Below are 20,795 nucleotides of genomic sequence, written 5' to 3' on the forward strand. Positions count from 1 at the left end.
AAAGAAATAAAGATAAACTAATGGGACCTGACACAAAGATTTGGAAGAAACTCTAAATGGTGGAGTTATGAAAAATTAAACATGCAAAATAAATATAAAAAGATGACTTGTGAACTAGTCATAGATGAGACGGAGGTGAACTTGTTGGGATGGACGTGATTAGTTTAGGGAGGTTAAAAATTAAAAAGGGAAAGAACGGGTAGAAGTAGGGGTTTTAATTAAGATAGATAAATGATTAATTGTGCTTAATCTCTCTTTAGTTTTTTTTATTTTTTGGTTGTGAAAACAGACTTGTTCACCTACCGCTGAAGGCACGTGACTTGAACGGCACACCACACATGACGTGTCGTTTGCTGCTGTGACCTCATCTTCAACGTTACCACTTACCACCATCCCACCAATTACAATTTACACGTGCCTGCCTATCTCTACACAATGCAAATGCAATAGTAACCTTAATTAATTTTTATTCTTATATGAATAAATTATTTTCAATAAATTTAGACTTTTGTTTTTCCGATACTATGGACCCGCAAAAGCGGGGAGAAAAAACATTGTTAAATGACAGCAGCATCCATCCAGAGGTACGAGAGACAAAAGACTCAAATCATGCGAGTAAGCAGGCAGACTATGAGATGGCTTGCCTCAACAGATTAACAGCTAATAAAAAGCATGAGCTGCTGCTTGAGAGTCAGTTTCCATCAGCCAAGCATACTCGAGGGTAGAAAGAATAGCCCACATCTCAACAATAACAACACAAATTAACATAATCCAATTTCCTCCACAAACTATACAGCCACCAACCTTTGTCATTCCTGGCCACACCGCCACAGCCAGCTTCAGACCTATCAAGCAAAAGTCATATGCATCAACATTAAACTTCACCCAACCTGGACCTAGGAATCTCCTCTTAAGACTTATCAGCAACACTGTAACTATGAATGCTTAATATATAAATTATTATGATATATCAAATCTTATGTCTATTAAAAAGGTAAAAAAAAATTACAAATAACTGAACATAAAAAATAAAAATCAATCTATAATAAAATAAAGTGTTCTCTCAAAAATAAAATAAAGTGTTACATAAAATAAATTTTTATCTCTTATTTAAATTAAGAGCAATAGAATAAATATGATAAAGTTAATTTTAACAATAATTTTTATGCGAGGAATTACAAAATTTGGAATGTAAAATATCTCCTATTTCCCTTCTCTCAATTAAAAATTATCAATATTCTCTATTTTTTTCTCTTTTGAATATACATTTCATGTATTATCTTACAATCTAACCAATTTCACTCAACTATCTCAAATTATCCTCTATTAGGCAAAACCGGAAAGGAAAGTCTTCTCTATATTTAGAAAAATAAAAGAAAAATATGAAAGACTTTATATTTAATGAATAAGAGGATTTTTTTTAATGCGGTGAAGACGTAATTGTGAAAAAGTTGTCTAAAAAAACGTAGGAATAAAATGTGGATATCGACATTATAATAGGTAAAAGACTATAGATACATTTAATTTTCTTAACTGTCTGTTTCAATCTATTTTTTTGTCTTTATTTTAAATTAAGTTTAATAACATTTTAAAAATTATCAATAACTAAAATAAAAACTTTATATCATGATTCAAATTACTTATAAAAATTTAAAATATAATTCATATATTTAAATTTATTTAACAAAATCAAAACTCATGTAGCAAAATTGTTTAGATAAAATAAAATTCGGAATTAAAATAAAACTATATGATATTTTCTCATTTAAGCAATTGTGAGACTTATTGACTCTTAAAACTTTCGAAATACTCATCAAATATCCAACAAACCTAGAGGTTGATTTAAATTTCCACTAGCATTACTTTTTACTCAAACTCAACTTCAAACTACCAGCATTTCAACAAATGTTACAGTATATAATTACACCCTTAAATGAAGTTATCATTTCTTACCTCTAGTAAGTAGTAAGTAGTAACTGACAACAAAGGAATTCTTCATTGTTTTGTATTAATATTGTCACGTTGATTATGTGAGCCATAACTAACTCCAACTTTAGCAATATTTTATTGTTATAGCTGGGGTAGTACACATTCAATAATGCCGAGCAAGAACGAGTCAAAAAATAAATAAAGAAAATACCGAGCAAGAAATTTCCCATGCTTTTGGTGTACCTAAGAAGATATTTAATTAGGAAAAAGAGATCATATACGAGCTATACAAGAAGATATCTCATTACTTAACAAAAAGAGTACAAGATATCAAGCATTGCGTTACATATGTGAAATCAATGTTAGCAGAGTTCCAAGCCTGACGAGGAGAGGAAAAATTAATAATGAATGCCTAGGTCTCCTGGAAATACTTACAATCCTACAGTTTCTGAGCAGAGAGGGAAGAGGAAGATATATACAGGTTGTCTGATGAGGATATATCGTGTCTCGAACCTGAGACCTAACAATGGTATTGCAATAAGCAAACCATTACACCAGGTTATTGACAGTCAGGTTGTCTGGTAAATAACACAACTCGCGCAAGCTACATCATTTCTGCTATAATTCACAATTATTAAATATAACAATAACTGTGAGGAAGGAGAATGACAATCAAAAAAAGATGTACAGTGAGCTATGGGTTTAAAGGGTTACCTAACGTTTGCAGTGCAATGCAGTTCTCCGTTTTGGTTATCAATGTCAGCTACTATCACACCAGACCCGATTTTGTCCAGTCAAATTCCTAGTCATGTTAGAGTATATACTGATTCTCGAAACTAGTAGCATTTATTTGACATTGCCAGTCCGGATAGCTGTAGGTAAAATTCTTTCTGATTCGCATTTCTTTTTCTCACTTTCTGCTGCTTTCTTCATTTCGAGCTCTAGCTGCTTGCTGTTTTCTTCATGGGCTTTGTTGAACATCCTAGTAAAGTTGAGCAAAGTTGACCCAACTGCAGAAAATTCAAAAATAATTACAGGAATTAGTAGTATAATAGTACAAGTAGAGGCATCGATATCAGTACACCATGGGAGGGGGAAGTGCACTTATGATTTCTTCCCATATAAGGGATCGCAGTAAAGCTTTGCATCCGGTTCCAGAATAGACTTGAAAGAATTTGCATGCCACGAAACTATCAGTTTTTAGTTTCAGAATGCAGTTATTCAATTGATAGTTTGGAAGCAAAAAATAAAGGCAGTTCATAAAAAACATAAACATTCACATAAATGCAGCCAAGTGAAGAATCCATGCTCTTACTTTTTGGAAGGTATAATTTCAGTGAAGTACAAAGCTAAAAATATAATTAGCATAAGCCAAATATAGGGTGCTCATTTAAATCAGCTATCAAGAAAGAGTATCATATTTGAATTTGAAGTTTAAACAGAGACACACACCTTGCTCAAATGGGCAGCGAGATGGATCTTCACCAAAATAGAGAATTAATGCATCCACGTTCCTACCCTGTAAACATACACTCTCTGAGTAAAGCATAACCTTAATATGATTTTAAAAGATCTAAATATAATGTAGAAAGCCTACCACGCTAGAATATAGTGAAGCCAATGAACGAACTTCAGCTTCAGCAGAACACAGGAAATCTTTCAATTTCTGTGGTAAAAAGAAAATGAAGTTAAAGACTGACAATGTATATAATTTATTAGATTTTTTAGCGAATAGAAAAGTAATTCACATTTTCTATCTTTCTGCTGTTCTCCTAAAGTCAGAACTCGCAAACTCTGACATTGGACCAATCACAGACAAAGCATGAATTGCTATCTTGATCATAAGGTCACACGATCTTACAATTTTTCACTGCCTCTGAGATCCCAATTATATGATGAAACCCGTTTGGTTGGATCGGGTAGGATCATCGATCTTACTCGTAAAAATGGAAAGATCATGCGATCTTTGCGAGTTGAGTTTAAACCCCCTTTTCCCCCAAAAAAGCCCAATAAACTGTCTCACATATGAAGCCCCAAGCTAACCTCCTTTTGTGTGCCCGAAACCTTCTTTCTCACCGTGTGTGCGAGTCCTATTGTCTTCCAAACACACTAGCACTCTCCAAAACAACTCGCTGGTGACTGGTTGACGCTGCCTTCTCTTAGTTCTTAGTGCTTCTTTTTCCTGTTTCAAGCTGCACCACCTTCTGTCCATGCTGTTTGTTCTGTTGTTCCTTCTTCTTGTTCGGAACCCTGTTGGGTACTTGTGCTCCCTCTTGTTCCAAGAGGGTTTCAAGGTCCTTCTTCCTCTTCATCTTGTTGCCGGTGAAGGTCAAGGAGGCTCTCTGTTTTTTAACTGGGTTATGGGTTTTGGTTCTGCTCTGGAGTCTGGTCTTGGTTGGTGTGTGTTGTGGCGCTGAAAATGTCTGCTAAAGCTAAAGAGGTTGATGTTTAAATGTTGAAGTTTTATATGTCTTGTCACTTGTTGAAAACTTGTTTTGTATTTTAGTCTGGTTAATTTGTTACTACTTAAGCTTAAGTTGTCATTTTGTGAGTTGCACGTGCACGTGACTTGTGGATTCGATTTAAGCTTATGTGTTTGCAGTGATTTAAAGGCTAATTTCTTATTTATTTTATGGTAGATATATATATATATATATATATATTGTTATAAAATATCTACCATAAAAAACATTGGCTGATTTTTGTAGGAGATTTGTGTCTATATATAGAATCAGTGTCATAATCTCACGATTTACCATTTCCGCTCGCCTTTTGATACGAAGTAAAATCTCCATTTTGACTGTCTTGCAGACAAGCCTCAAAATATTTGCCTCCACAGAAAAGGGACTCAAAGAAAATAGTCTTTCTTTTACAGACATGTTTGCAAACTCAATTGACTTCAATTAATGTAGATATATATACACTTCACAAATAATTAAGATAATTTCTTTTGTGGAAAGTGAAACTTGAATCAGTGAACATGAACAAGGGCAATTTAAGAAAAGAAGAAAAGGCAAGAGTTGGTGAATCAAATAAAGTACAAGTAAAGGCATGATGCTTATACCTTGCGGAAACTTTCTGATATAGGCCCATCATTTTCAGAGGTTGATAGTTCCTGTACCACTTTTTCTAATCCTTTGTTTAAAGCTTGCATCTCCTCAGCCAAAAACTTTAATTGGATCTGCATCAAATAAATTCAGTCAGTTTTAGTACAACGCCTATCAACATAATGGACTGAAGAGCCTTTGAGAAGTCCAGAACCTTTGCTGCTGGCTCTAGGTTAGCAAGATCCTTGGAGAAGTCTAAAACTTCCGGTAGTTTGTCAACTAGCACCTATGTTCACGCACAGTATCAGATTAATGCATTAAAAAATGAACATTCATAATCATTTTAATATCAGAAGATGATAAATCATAGCTTTACCCCAATTTAATATCAGAAGTGACTCCATAGCTCAGAAAAAACTCATCATCATTCTTTTTTTCTTTTTAAGAAAAAAAGGAAAGATAAAAGAAAACAAAAGGAAATAAATAACGACATGTACCTTACAAAGATAATGCATGAGAGTCATCTTCCTGTCCCGTGCACGTGTCTCAGTGAGTTTAAGAAGGCTATCCAATCTGAATCCAATAGCAGAACCTAAAAGAAGATCGGAGAATATCAAGATAGGAGATTGGTTAAAAGGAAATGAATAATTAAGACAAAAGCTAAAACAAAAATCATGCAAATGTAAATTATTTAGTTATCAGCAAATATGTTTAGGAAAAAACCGATGGTTCCAATGAAATTCATTCATCGTTTATTTAGCTACACTTTTTTAATGAAATATTGTAAACATTTACAAACTTTTAATCAACTACATAACAACCCACTTTTCAATCCCATTAATTTATTTTGTTTTCATTTAGAATAATGAAAATATACAATATCTATATTCTATCCCCCTAACCCTATGTAATGTTTTCACGGTGAAACTCATATATACTAGGGAGAGGTAAAATACCAAAACCAAAGTTTTAGTATCATTATACTGATTAGGTCTAGGACATATGCATTCATTTTATATAGTTTATTTTTTGCTAAATTGGTCTTAAGTTATTTGAATAAAACTCTCAAACACTAATAATAATAAAAAATATAAATAAATAAAATAAATGTTTCCTATAAATTAAAATTAGTTTATATATAAGCTAATATATAACAGTTATTTTATATTAGTTTCTATAAAAGTTTATTTGAACTTATCCATAGCTAAATTAAACCTATGTTAGAAGTTTATTTCATTTATCTTTCATATTTTTCTCTTATAAATATTTAATGGATAAGTTTATCTAAACCTAGACTTTAATTTGTATGCACATCTGAGAATATTAGTTGACGTAGTAATAAGATTGGTGAACATGATGTTCCCCACATTAAAATGGATAATATGGAGGATTAACAAATAAATCATTTGTATCTAAAGTACGGGGAAGACATTATCAAGGAAAGAAAGGATGCAGATCACACTAATGGATTTATTTTTTGAAATTAACTAATAAAAAAAGGACCATTAGGCATACCCTCCAAGAAGAATAAATTAAACTTAAATGCACATTTTTCCACCAAAGTTCAATGATTTTGTGAATTTTGTCACTTAAATTTCGAATTTGCATATTTTTCTATAAAAGTTTCAAAATTTTGCACATCACTCAATTAGTTTTTTTGTCTTATACTACTAATTGATTGTTGATGTAACAGATTAATGGTTGATGTTGATGTAGATTGATACATGACATACAAATGATAATATGATATTATGTGTCATGTTAACAATCAATATGTCATATTAACAGTTAACGTGCCATATCAATAGTCAATTAATAGAATGATAAAATATGTGAAAATTTGAAAATTAGGTGACAAAATATGCAAATTTAAAAAATCAGGTTGGAAAATTAGTGAAGTCATGAAATTTCGATAGCAAAATGTGCAAGTAAAATGCAATAGGAAAAGAAAATACTAAGTGCGCAAAGTTTACTATTACAAAGTAAAATGCAACAGGAAAAGAAAACAAAAATGTGTATTTACACATACTAGATCACACTATCGAGTAGAAGAAGAAAAAGTCTGTCTAATGAAGGTGTGTCATGCACATAGGCCATAAAATACAGATATTTCTTAAAAATGATGGTACTTTTCTTTGTGTTATAAACATAAATGGTTCATGTAATCATATTGCATCTATCTACTTCTATATATATTTGTTTAAACATACCCCTGGCAGTTCCTTGGTTCAAAGCATTTCCTAAAGAAAGTATTGTTTGCATAATTCTCTTTAATTTGACAGAATTCTTGATCTGGAAAAAGGAAACAAAATCTCAACATCCAAAATGTTATTCCTCGTTGAAAAAGAGAGAAAGGAACCATGTTGCAACAAGATATTTCAGTAAAAAGTAAGATATCATGCCTCTTCTGCAGCAGCATTCACAACAGTCAGGCTATTTCTAAGGTCAGAAACCTACAGAAAATATTAACAGGGTCAAACTGGAAATAAGTGTAAAGCCATTTTTTTTCCGGTAAGGATGCATGAATATAGCAGTATTTCAACCTGAGAGTGAAATTGAATCTTGAACGAAAAAACTCTGAGCTTGGATTCCACTCGTGGTACTTTCATCAATTCCATCAAGAACTGTAATGAAAAGTTTATGAAAATATAATTAAGGTCCATGCTAAGAGAAGGTAGAAATGCAGTCTCTGCCATTGAAGATAGCAATTACACTTAAAACTGTGTAAGCAATGCTAAAATTTAAATATTCATACAATTTGAGCTCTAAAGAAAAGATCCAAAATATAGGCAGCACTAGGCCAAAAATCGAGAAACCCTACCTGTTCGCATCTCCCTAACTTCTCCTTTTCCCCATTATAACCCTGTGTCAGAATAAATGGAGTTATGAAATTTTGAAAAAGAAATAGAAGATTCATTATAATTTGAACTCGGCATAATTATTAACCATAGTCATCTCCCAACCTTGAGTAATTCCATCTCCTCTTTTGTAGGACAAAACTTTATGAGGTTCTCAACCTGATCAGTGTCCAGTGCTGATTCTTCCAGTTCTAGCACTGAGCTCTGAAAATTCCAAATAAGCTATTATTAATGAATAAAAACTCTTATCAGCACATATCAAGTCAACTAGATAATTCCATGACACGAACAGGACTTGAAAAAAATGGTAAATGAAACGTATAACTTAGCAAAAGTCCCAGCCATTGTTCATCTATGTTCATCTATTTTATGACGCAGCTAAAAAGAAGCACAATAACTGAAAACTATATAATTTTCCACCCTTGTTTAGAAGCATAAACTTTAGGCACATTATTTTCACTTCATTTCATAATAGGGTTATATAGATATCTAGACAAGCATTTCTAAAATAAAAATCTTTTTATGAAAGTCCATTATTGGTGTACAAAATAATATTGTTGAAAAGATTAAGTCAACCCAACTCAATCTTTCTCCTTACCAGAAAAAAAATCCTGATGATAAAGGTTTTTTGTGCAGCCTTTATCTGGGTATATAAAAATCCTGATGATAAAGGAGTAGATAGATAGTACTATCTCTGAGTGCATATACTGACTGAATTTTAAAACACAAAAATATGGTTTAAGGAAATTGTAAAAAAAATCTACAGATATTTCATATAAAAGCATGGACATTTCTCTTTCACTTTAGTCTTCAATCCAACACCAAGAAATTGTGCTCCTAAATAGCATTCTTATAGTCCAAAATCACAGCACAGAACAATTATTTCATACATTTTTTCCATGATTAACAACAGTTCCAGCTAATTTACTAATGTCAAGGCTCGTTTAGTGTAAAATTAAAAAAACAGAGAGATTCTATAATTAATACATTTTTTTATTGATTTTCTTTTCAAAATTTACTATTTTTAATTTTAACTTCTAGCAAAAGCACTAAAAACGTCTTTTTTAGGTTTAGGGTTCCTTCGTAAAACATACATAATCATTGTAAAACTTTAAATTATCTTTTAATGAAAAGCACTTTTTAAAAATACATGCACAAACCAACGTGTCCTCAGGATGCTACAGAAGTACAAGTTTGAAAGAAAGGAATTAAGTTGAAACATTCGGGTCCTTCATTTGTGTCAAAGGGAACTGAAAACCACAAGATAGAAAATTTCTATTCCAATAAAAAGGTAATGCTATTTAGGTAAAGAAAATCAAAACACAAATTAAAAACAGTAATCCAAAACAAGAACAGGATGAGAAGGAGAAGGACAAGTATACCATCTTCTCTATAGTTGTGTTATAAAAGTGATGCCAACGTTCATAGTTTCCAATGAAAACAAATCAATATTAAATACTAGATGGATTCTGAATCAATAGAACAAAACTGTCATTCAATTGTCAATCAAATCATTTTTTATTAACTAGCACTCCATATTATTTAATAGTAGTACTTGCCTTTCTTCACCACATTATTAGAGACCATAAATGTAACATAAATCTCACCACTAAATCATGTAATGGCACTTTCACTTTTGAAAGCATGATTTCACAATTATATGCTCGCCTATGCTCAATCTGCAAGGAGAGATGATATCAATCTAAATCAAAATCAAAAGGATGATAAATGTGTCATGGCTACAAAATATATAGAATCTATATTGGAACTACACCACACAGATAAACACTCATTTCTTCCCACATTGCACTATACAAGTGAAATCCTATAGTTCTATAATATGTGAAAGGGAGAAACTACCACAGACAATACTGGTTTTAAGATGGATTGGTTATATAATAAAATTATCATACAAAATTTTCCAAAGTAATTGTCAACATTAATTTTGATACTTCTGTTTGTCAACTCTAAAAGTGTCGGTCAATGAAAAGCTGACAGATGACTCAATTTACAACTTTATGGTTATATAGAACCACATAAAACGATAACCACTGGTTATCACTACTAGGAACTATCACATTTCTTGCATTTTCCCATCACATTCAGATATAAACAAGTAGATTATGAACCTATTCACACCCAGTCTTAGTGTTGCTGCAAACTGAAGCTAAATTACCAGTTGCACTTTATCAGATTTAGGCCCGGATGAGCTTTGGGCATTTGACTTTTTGGCAGCACCTGAACTTGGGGCTGCTGCTGAGAAGAGATGCTCAAGCTCTGACATATCAATATCTGGGGCCCTACATTAAGATAATAAAAGAAGAGGAAGGTAAAACACTAGAATAGTAGAAGGGTAATCTGTCATGAAAAAAAATGAAACACCCTAGCCAATCAACATTACTTGGAAGCTTCGCCAGATTTCTGTGTCTCAGCCCACAAACTTCCTTGCACTGCTCTTGATAATTTCAACCAATGCAATGGCTTCAACTTTTTGGCGTTATTCTTTGAGGTAACCGTACGTGATAGAAATCGTCCCTTTGAGCTAGTTGGTGAAGGTCCCGTTGTGCTTGACACATTTTCATCACCACTCCCAGGAAGAGACCATGGAAAAGGACCTCCTTTAACAGGTGCCCCAGGAGGAGGTGGAGGAGCAGGTGCCCCAGGAGGAGGTGGAGGAGCAGGAGCCCCAGGAGGAGGGGGAGGAGCAGGTGCCCCAGGAGGGGGGGGAGGAGCAGGTGCCCCAGGAGGAGGGGGAGGAGCAGGTGTCCCAGGAGGAGGGGGAGGAACTGGTGCCCCAGGAGGAGGTGGAGGAGCAGGTGCCCCAGGAGGAGGTGGAGCAGCAGGTATTGTAGGAGCAGCTGGAGACTTTTGCAATGAAAAATTAGTGTGATCATAGGAAAGTGGAGGTGGTGGTGGTGGTGGTGGTACTATAGTAGAACCTGCAACTTTCCCAGAGAGACAAGGAGGTGGTGGAGGTGGAGGAGGCTTAAATCTAACAGGTTGCTCCTCTTTTAGAGGAGGGGGAGGGGGCGGAGAGGGTCCATCTCTAACCTGTGGCTCCACGTTCATAGGAGATAGAGGAGAAGGAAGTGGTCCAACTTTAACAAGTTGTTCTGTTTTTGGAGGGGGAGGAGGTGGAGGAGGTTTAGCTTGAACTAGTCTATGATCCTTTAGTGGAGGGGTAGGAGGAGGTGGTGGAGTTGGAGGTCGTGAAGGGGAAGACTCTAATCTTGTTCTAATAGGAGGAATCTCATTCACATTTTTGGAAGAAAGTGAAGGAGATGGATGAGTTGAAGTAGATGCTGAAGCTGAAGGATAGGAAATGGCGTCAGCTGGTGACTTACTATGAATAGTGGATGAGGATTGGGTCCCAGGTGTATGGATAGAATTAGGTGAATGACTTCTGTCTTGTGATTGGTGTTTTGATTGCAAGGGGGGTGATTCCGTTTGCAGAGGAGAATCATGAACTTCTTTAGCACCAATGGATCGAGGCCCCAAGGGAGGTGTTCGAGGGGAAAAAGAAGTATCAACAGAACTAGACAAGGCAGGATGTGGTGCATGCAGTTTTATGCCAAGATTTGTAGGTCCTGTTGGACATTTATTAGATTGCAAGGTTCTTTCAAAAGATTTGGTTGTCTCTTGATATCCTTGACCTTGTTGTGGCATGCCTTCGACCTTGTTGGTCTTATCCTCTTTTCTACTCATATCATTATCTGAGGATCTCTTAGTTGAGGATAAACACTGTCTCTCTTCATTCAAATATCCCTGAGGCGTTCTAGGACTTGTTTCATGCAATAAAGGGCTAGTTTCTGCATACTGATCAGAAATTGTTTCCAATCTGTCATTCATAGCTGAAGCACTTATCTGTTGGAGCACATTTAGTGCAACATCTGCCTTGGGGTCCATCCAGTCTACATGGCTAAAGATCTCTTGAACCTTGGCAAATGCTTCCATTGGCAGTCCTTCCTTCTCCTCAAAGCATGAGGTACTATCCGCAATAACTGCTGCAGCAGCATCCATCTCTGAGAAAAGGATCTTATACAAACATAAACCAAAAAAATAAATTCAATGTTAGGAATATGCAATCAAAAACATGATTATAGTTGAAAACTAGTACCTCAGCTCTAAAATCTTTTGGAAAGTGATCTTTAGCATCCCATAAAATGTCAATTTCATCCCGGTTAAGCATTAAAATATTAGATCTAACAAAAGCTGTGTTGAACATAACTCGAAACATCATCATTTCATGCTCCATGTCACCATTCAAGTTAATGCCTTCAATGACAACGTCTCCTTGAATATGGCAATTGATATCGATTTTAATAAGTTCACACTCTCCCTGCAACACGATAGCAACAAAATTGCACAACAATTACACAAGAAAGATCAGATTCTAGATGCATCTTGCTGGCAAGAATAAATAAGTTGATCAACAATATCAATTAGAACAGTAAAAATTTCAACATACGAAAAATATTTATTAAAATTTAAAGAACACGGGCCCATTCTGAACTCAATTGGGCACTTTGTAAGGCCTAGAAGCATAAGGTGTATTGAAACTTGACTAGGATCTCCTAAATGCTGAACATAGATTATACAAACTTATTTCCCCTTTCTTCCTACAAGTATTTTCTCCCTCTTTTTTCTTTTACATTTTTGGGATATTGGTGCCAAGCGCAGCCTCTTGGATCAAAACTAAGACTCATGTTGAATGAAGCTCTCATATTTTTTCAAGGAGGAATAAATAACTACATGCAGTTCATCAGTATTGCTACATGGATATGTTCAAAGGTTCAAGCTATCAAAACATAATTATCATAGTTCAACTCAATAACTAGAAAAACAAGTTTGAGCTGCAAGTGAATGGTTTATAATTTAAAGTTTAAACATTCTGAAGTTGTATAAGACAATTTATAAAGTACTCTACAAGTCAGAATGGCCTTAATTGAAATCAGCATTGAAGGAGGAAAATGAAGATATTTATCCCTATTACATCTCTGAGCCTGTTAGCCACAATTGATGAGATAGCAAGTAAACTCAAGAACATAGCTACTGATAGATTTCAGCAACTTTCGGCAAAATAACAGAAACACCATAGTCTTTTTATCTACTAAACAATTATCTTATCTGCCAAAATGTTAGGGTACTAGTTTTCATGCTAAATGCAATGAGTGCATGCCTCCTATAAAGAAGTGCAGGCTCCGAAATCACATCACCAACAAATTGTAAATCCGGAAAGAGGAGTTCAAGCTCCGGAAAGAGGAGGCACTAGAACTCAGAGCAATCCATTTGGAAGCATGAGGTAAATTCACATACCTGCTTGTAGGCCCGGACATTTTTGCTTCTCTTTGGCGTTGAGTACAACATTTTTGGATTTTTATCAGCACTAAAGGGATCCTGTCCATAAATTCTAAACAGAGGATGACAACCACCCTCCCCATCAAAGTTTGGGAAGCATCTAAGAATGACGCAGTCCAACATGAGTGACCTGTCCAGGGGTGGCCAATCTATAGCGACATTCCTCCTGGAAACATACAGCAGATACCTCAGTTGCGAAGGGACTGGATTCAAGGGCGTCAACAAATGCAAAAGCTCGTGCGGAGCCTGCCTGTAAACCATATCCAAAGTCCTCTGCTCCCCAGTATAAACCTTCCTATAAATCAACAATGCAGACAACATGAAAGCCAAAACGGGCCATCCGCCACGTTCACAATGCATCAACAACACATTCTGCTGGCCAAGCGAAAGCCAGCTTTCACCAGACCTCAAAAAATGGTGGATGAGCTCCATTTTGAGCACGGGACAACCCTCGTAGTGGCGAGGGTAGTCCATGATAGTAATGTCGTACTCAGACATTATATTTGCCATCTGACTCTTCATATTTTCCTCGCGGAAATTGAAAATCAGAATCGAAGCATCAGGCAAGTTCTCCCTAAGCTGACGAACTATCCCATCCATGTACACTTTGTAATTCTCTTCATTCCAAGCATCCGTGGTGAAGCAACAATCAAAAACTACATTCACGGTAAATTTCAATTATTAATTCCAAAAACAATCACTAACTCGAGCCTAAGTCCTAATAATAATAACAATAACAAGCTAAATTCAAATTGAACAGATTCCGTTCATGTTCATTGCCGCTTTTCCAAGCAATCAAACAGAGATATCTAACGTTCCTTGAATCGTCAATTGCGAATTCATTTTTCAGAAAATGAGAATGAGAAAAAGAGAGAAAGTACCGTAAACTCGCTCGCAGATCTCGAGGAGGCCATCAGGAGGCTTGCGGAAGAACAATTTGCGGAGCATAGCCATGTCCGCGAAGCTTCAGATTCAGGCTTCGCCAACCCTATCGCAGGCGATGGATTCGAGAACCAGAAATTCTCATTCAGCGGAAGGGAAAAGGTGGAAGGATTTGCCTTAAGCTTTACGGCAGAAAATGGCGAAGCAGCGGTTTCGCGGAACAATGCGGGAACGAACGAAAAGAGAGTTTGGATTTATGTTTGCTTCTGTTTCTCTCTTTTTTGTTTTTCAGTGAAAAGAAAAGGAAAGGATTGTGGGGGTGATGGGTCCGTTTGCCTTTTTTCCCATAAGACTGCAGCTCAGATTTACCAACCGACTAACAGAGTAACCGGTTGCTGACGTGGACACCTCTCCATCCGACACGACATCCATGACGGGTAATTTCTTAATTCTAATTACTCTAGTTTTCCGTTTCCGGAAAACTTTCCCGTAATGTAACAGTCTTCAGTTCCCTCTGGCGAGACACGTGTGTCCATCATTGCTGGATGAGTATTTGTTTTTAGCTGTTACCACCGGCACGTGGGATTTCCATCTAGATGCCTCGACCCAAGACTATATCATATCAAATAACAAAATCTTTATTGCATTATTATTACTATTACTATTATTATTATTATTATTATATTACTTTTAAGATTTACTGCATTTATTTTAAAATTATTATTATCAAAATTAATATATTTATAATATACCACAATTTATAATTTGATAATATAAAAATTTATATACCATCGATACATGTACTTTATTTTCTCTTATTTTATTATATATATATATATAAATAACTCAAATTTATCATTGTGGAATATAATTCAAAGTTATAAACAAAGGTACGCGCCACTTTTTATTGAGCAAATGTTATATTCTTATTTTCGAATTCGGAATTGCAAATGCAAAAACTAGAGCCGTAAAGCGGAATAATTGGAAATACCAAGTTATTTTGCAGAATTTATGAGATAAAGAAACGGGGTTTTGATCGGAAATTGGTTACAGTTAGAGCAATTATTCTGGTTGAAGCTTTATCAAGGATTAAAATTAAAAAGGGAAAGAAGAGAGGAGGGGGAACATATATATTGTGTTGTCAGAAAACGAGGAGAAAGTTACATAATAATAAATAAAGGGGTTCGTTCGGTTAAGGCACATATAAATTTTAGTGCCTTATAAGACACTAACTTTGGAGTTTGGACCACCAAACAACTCACGTGATAATTAAGTAGCAGTATTTTAGAAAGTGAGCATTTGAGTTTGATAGCACATGTTTGAAGATTCGTACAAGAATCCACCAACAAACTTCACCAACACAACTACCTATAATTAAAACTTCTATGGCTCGTTAATTGTTAAACAATTAGCACTGTTTTTGGGTTGGCCATTTTGATCTATAACTTTAAACTTATTTTCAACAAATCTATGCCAGTGACCGAATCTTGTTTGAGGACCATCTCTGTTTCAATGCTTCCTTAATGTGTATGTGATAAACATTGGAACTAACATCCTTTGGTTGGTTGCAAGGCTTGTATACTGTCTTACCGTTACCAAAATTCAGAGAGAAGGAAATATAGAGATAACTTAAATAGTTGATCCAATCTTTAGGGTGAACTCTGGTATGACTTCTTCTAAAGTACCTTTATGTTAAGGCTGTATCTACGTTCCCTTGCATCTTAGTCTTTTAAATGTAATTATATTTTGCACTTTTAATTTCAAATGCATTCATATTTTAATTTGATGAGTCTTGTGGTGGGTCAAAGTGTGAGAAGCAGTCGATTTTCATGAGTCACAAATTTGATGATATAGCATGCTCTGTTGGCTTGTTAAGTTTTTTTTTTCTTCATATTTTTCTATGTATTTTTGTAAAAAAAATATATATAATGATGACAATTTTCAATTAAATAAGTTTAATAGGATTCAATAATGAATATTATTAACCTAATCTAGATCGTTTAGTCTATTTGAATAATTTAAATTGATCTAATTATTTTTTAGTCTTAAATTAAAAAAGTTTAATCTAATTTGACTTATTATGTTAAGACAATTTTGACATGTTTATATATGATTATCGTTCTCGACTAATATCTTAAAAATTATACATAATTTTATTTTTTCATCCATGAGAATGAACTTGTTATTAAAGAAATTTACAACAACTCACATACTTTATTTAACTATTTGAATTAGACCTCGTCAATGTAATCATTCATAACTTATAGATCATATTATTATATTGTGACCAATCACTAACTTAATTAGACTCAATTGTTATAACTCTCTACTCCACTAAACATTAATTGAGTTGGTGTTTTTTTTTATATGTACATAAAAAAGATTAAAACAAAATAAAAATGAATGTTGCAAGAAAAACAATAATGTAAGAAGCCTAAAATATAAAACATAAAATTAAGAGTTTAAAATATAATTATTGTTTTTATCGTAAATTCATTGATATTGTTAAGTTCACCGTATTTAAAGTATAATTTATTTTGGGTTTCGTTAGAATATCACGATTTTATCCTTTAAAAAAATGTTTTAGTTAGTTAAAGAGAAATAATAATATTTGGAAAACTAAACTATAGAGATATTCCTTAATACAATGAAGCATTGCAAATAAGATGACTATAGTAGAATTTAATTAGACCGAAACTAAAATCTAAGACATTAATATTTGATGTTATCCAAGAGAGAAAAATAAAGTGTTATTGTCATTCAAGAATGACTTATGAATGCATTTTTCTAAATTTAATTTTTTATATTGTCATCTATATATATATATACATTAGTATGAATAGCCATTAATTATGAGATTTTAATTTAAAATACAATTTATATGATAATAATTAATAAAATATAATTACTTGTTTATTAGTTTATGCGTTTAAGTATTTTTTATAATTTCAAAATATTTTTTATTTTATAATTAAAAAGTTAATTATAAAGAATTCATAAATCAATTTATCCAGTAATGAGTTTAATATATTTATTGACCTTATTATAACTAATGCATATGATATTTGAGATAATTGATATATACAATAATGAGTTTAATTTTTTGACCCGATTATTTTATAATCAATATACATATTAATAATAATATTATATTTTGCACAACCTTTAATTATGAAGTTTTTTTTTATAAATAATTTAACTTTTCATATTTGCCATAACTCTATTTAAAAAAATTGAAAACATTAATATCAGTATATATTAAATAAAATATTTCATTTATTTTTACGTCTGAAGAAATATATATATATATATATATATATATATATATATAAGAAAACAAAATTAAATGGAGCCATTTCATTAAAAAAAATGCTAAACTCTTACCTCTCAAACAAATTAATATTAATAATAGAAAAAATAATCATTTTATAACATCAATTTTAAATTACTATTTAAGATAAACCTCCATGTGTAACGCATTTAAAATATTTTTGACACACATTTGACTAATTAAAATGAAATGACTCGAAGGATATAAAATTGTCACCGTTAAATGTTATCCTAATTCATTTCCTTTACAAAAACAAAAAAAATTTAAGTGTTGTTATTTAGTCTCAAAGTTCAATATTTAATTAAGGAATATTATATTTTAATTTACCATTAAATTATTTATTTGCATACACATAGCAAATTATAAATATGCGCATGTAAATAAAAAATAGTTAATGATTTCTCAAATGGATGTTGTGTTTGTCATCCAACTACTTATTTTTCTTCCTTATACCTTTGGTCATTTTTTAATGGATAGGAGTCATGTGAAAAATATTATCAAAACAAAATAGGAAATACATAAAAATAGGTATAAGAAAATGACATTTAAAGAATTGCCTCACAATTTTATAAGAGTACAAGTAATATTTTATCAAAGTACATATATATTATTTTTATAATTTTACCTAATACCTTTTCACAACAAAACTTAAATAATTATTTACAATAATTTTTCATGATAAGCTTCTATCCCCTTAAAAAAATACAATAAAAGTTAATTAGCGGTGTGCATTCATGTATGTTATAGAGTGTGAGTATGAATGGGAAAAAAATTGATAGATGAGTGAAAAGGTGAGAGGTGATATGAATTTAAAAGGAAGTAAGGATGAATAATATTTTGTAGAGGTCCAATAAAAATTATTTAGTGTCCTTAAAGAAATGTAGGAGAAAAAAAAAAGAGAAAAAAATATAATTCATCATATATTTACAACTTACCTCAAACTTTTTATACTATAACGTTAAAATATTATTTTATTCTCAATGATGTTTCAAGGAAACATCTACAAACAATTTTATAAATAAAAAGAATGATACTTTATTGTGAAATGTATTGAAAAAAAAACATATTTCCAAGTTAGTATTAAAGTTTTTCTCCTCCAATGTTTCAAAATTTTATTTCTCTATACAATCAACTTAACACTTAAATAATTGATGTAAGAAAAATGAACCTTTTAAATCAACATAAATTAACTCATTGAAATGTTGATAGAAAAATATAAAAAAGAGGAATGAGTTGTGAAACTTACTATATTTTTTTAATTTGTTTGAATGAAATTCACCCAAGTTTTCAACGACAAGAAAATTGTATAAAATACAAAAAAGAAAACTAAATAAACACATAAGTATTGTGCATTAAGGTATGCTAATAGAGCATAATAAAATTGATAGGTGAGTGAAGAGGTGATTGAGAAAAAGAACATGGAAGAGAGTGAAGATAAAGTAAACTTTGCAGAGGTTTGTATTAATTACCTAATGTCATTAAAGAAATATAGGAAAAGAAAGAAAGAAGTGAATTAACCATTCTTATAATATTTCAATTTTTTTACAAAAAATTATTTATGTACCTAATTAATACAATTCAATTAATCAAATGCGTATTAAATTATTTAACATTTAATAAGAAACATTTGAATTTTAAAAGGTTGAAAAGTAAAAAAAAAATGTGGACTCAGACTATATAATTTTGAGCGAAAAAATATCTAAGAGACTATTTTACTCTTAATAATATATAGATATAAATATAATATAACCTATTCATGTTGTGACAATTACTTTTAATAAAATTGTGAGATAATTACAAAAAAAAATTATTAGTAATTTTGTTATTCTTTATTATTAGTGTGCAAAGATAAAATAACAATTATTTCACTATTATATGCATTTAAGAAATTAATCAAAATAAATTATTTCATACATCAATTCTAAATTTGAATTTAAATGTATAATTAAATTAAAAAAATATCATTTAACCATTGCATGCATTTAATATATTACTTATATTTCTTATAATATTTTAATTTTTGTATGAAAGATTATTTATGCGCTTAATTAATATAATTCAATTTATTAAATGTTAATTAATTTGTTTTATAATTAATTGAAAATGATTGAATTTTAAAATACTAAAAATTTATATATAGATAATATATAGATATATTAATTTGTTTTATAATTAATGGGAAGCATTTAAACTTTAAAAGGCTGAAAAGTTTATTTAAAAAAGCAAATTTGGCCTATGTAGTTTTGAAAAAAAAAATCTAGGAGATTATTTTAATTTTAATAATATATATAGATAGGGAGATAGAAATATAAGATAACTTTTATTCATGTCATCAGAATTATTTTTAATAAAATTGTGTGAGAGTTAAAAAAAATTATTAGTAAATTTTTTATTCGCTACTGTCATTGTACGGAGATAAAATAACCATTATTTCATTATTATATGCATTATAAAAAAAGATATCTGTCATTTAACCTTTCATGCATTTGAAAGATTAATCATATTTATTACAATATTTTAATTTTTCAATGAAAGATTATTTGTTTGTAATTGACCTTGTTCAATTTATTAAACGTTAATTATATTTTTAAAAAATTAATTGAAAGTTTGAATTTTAAAAGGTTGATTTTTTTTTAAATTAGGCATATAATTTTGAGCATGAAAAATATTTATAAGACTATTTTACCTTTAATAATATATAAAAGTGTTTTATAGCAAAATTGAAATGTTAAGAATTGTGATTAATATATTAAATATATGTAATGGTTAAAGGACAATTATCTATATACTTAATTGACATGATTCAATTTATTAAATGTTAATTAATAAAAAATGTTTGAATTTTAAAAGATTATAAAACTTTATTTAAAAAAGTGGGCCATGATTATGTAGTTCTAGAAAAATATTTAGATAGGTATGGATATAGATATAAAAATAATCTTTAATAAAAAATTGAATTATTATAAAAAATGTGATCAACATATTAAATGCATGTAATATTTGAATCACAATTATTTGTGTTTAATTGACGTAATTCAATTCATTAAATGCTAATTAATTTGTTTTACAATTAATAGTGAATTTCAAAAGGTTGAAAAGTTTTTAAAAAATAATGGGTCCAAATTATATAGTTTTTGAATGAGAAAAATATCTAAAAAAATATATTTTACCTTTAATAATATTAGTAGGGAAAAAATATTTTGCGCTTCTTAATTTAAAAAATTATAAATAAAAAATATAAATATAATAGGTGGTTTCTCAAAAAGTAGTTATTTCCTTTAACTTTTTCATAACATAAAAGTAAATATCATAAATATCGTCTATATTTTATAATAAGTATAGATATAGATAAATTAATTAACTTGTTTTATATTTAATAGGCAACATTTG

General features: G+C 31.3%; 1 protein-coding gene across 6 annotated transcripts; it reads right to left on the reverse strand.

Annotated features, from left to right (window-relative positions):
• Nucleotides 1–447: 447 nt before the first annotated feature.
• On the reverse strand, nt 448–14,401 carry LOC109810170 (formin-like protein 18). Of its 6 annotated transcripts, none has more exons than XM_083075667.1 (18): nt 14,074–14,398; nt 13,151–13,848; nt 11,952–12,173; nt 10,236–11,869; nt 10,011–10,134; nt 9,442–9,513; nt 7,940–8,038; nt 7,798–7,839; nt 7,520–7,600; nt 7,379–7,429; nt 7,187–7,268; nt 5,474–5,568; nt 5,191–5,262; nt 4,994–5,110; nt 3,527–3,595; nt 3,382–3,448; nt 2,644–2,939; nt 448–845 (listed from the first exon to the last, which is right to left on the reverse strand). In XM_083075667.1, the coding sequence occupies exons 1-17, from the start codon at nt 14,144–14,146 to the stop codon at nt 2,776–2,778; spliced, it is 3,762 nt and encodes a 1,253-aa protein (XP_082931793.1). In that variant the 5' UTR covers nt 14,147–14,398; the 3' UTR covers nt 448–845; nt 2,644–2,775. The 6 variants fall into 6 exon arrangements, with proteins under 6 accessions (XP_082931793.1, XP_082931792.1, XP_020229150.1 ...); XM_083075666.1 differs by lacking the exon at nt 448–845 and adding an exon at nt 2,208–2,449; XM_020373561.3 differs by lacking the exon at nt 448–845 and adding an exon at nt 2,208–2,544.
• Between the last annotated feature and the right edge of the window lie 6,394 nt (nt 14,402–20,795).

This window comes from Cajanus cajan, chromosome 5 (genome assembly GCF_000230855.2).
Source record: "Cajanus cajan strain Asha chromosome 5, NIPB_CcT2T_4, whole genome shotgun sequence".
NCBI lineage: Eukaryota > Viridiplantae > Streptophyta > Magnoliopsida > Fabales > Fabaceae > Cajanus > Cajanus cajan.

Bases quoted from the DNA above. Each gene is read 5' to 3' on its own strand.
- LOC109810170 (XM_083075667.1), bottom strand. From the start codon at position 14,146: ATGGCTATGCTCCGCAAATTGTTCTTCCGCAAGCCTCCTGATGGCCTC. The intron at 9,514-10,010 runs GTAATTTAGCTT...CTCTCCTTGCAG, and splicing joins AATCTGATAAAGTGCAACTG to ATTGAGCATAGGCGAGCATA. The intron at 7,269-7,378 runs GCATGATATCTT...TCCTTTTTCCAG, and splicing joins TGAATGCTGCTGCAGAAGAG to ATCAAGAATTCTGTCAAATT.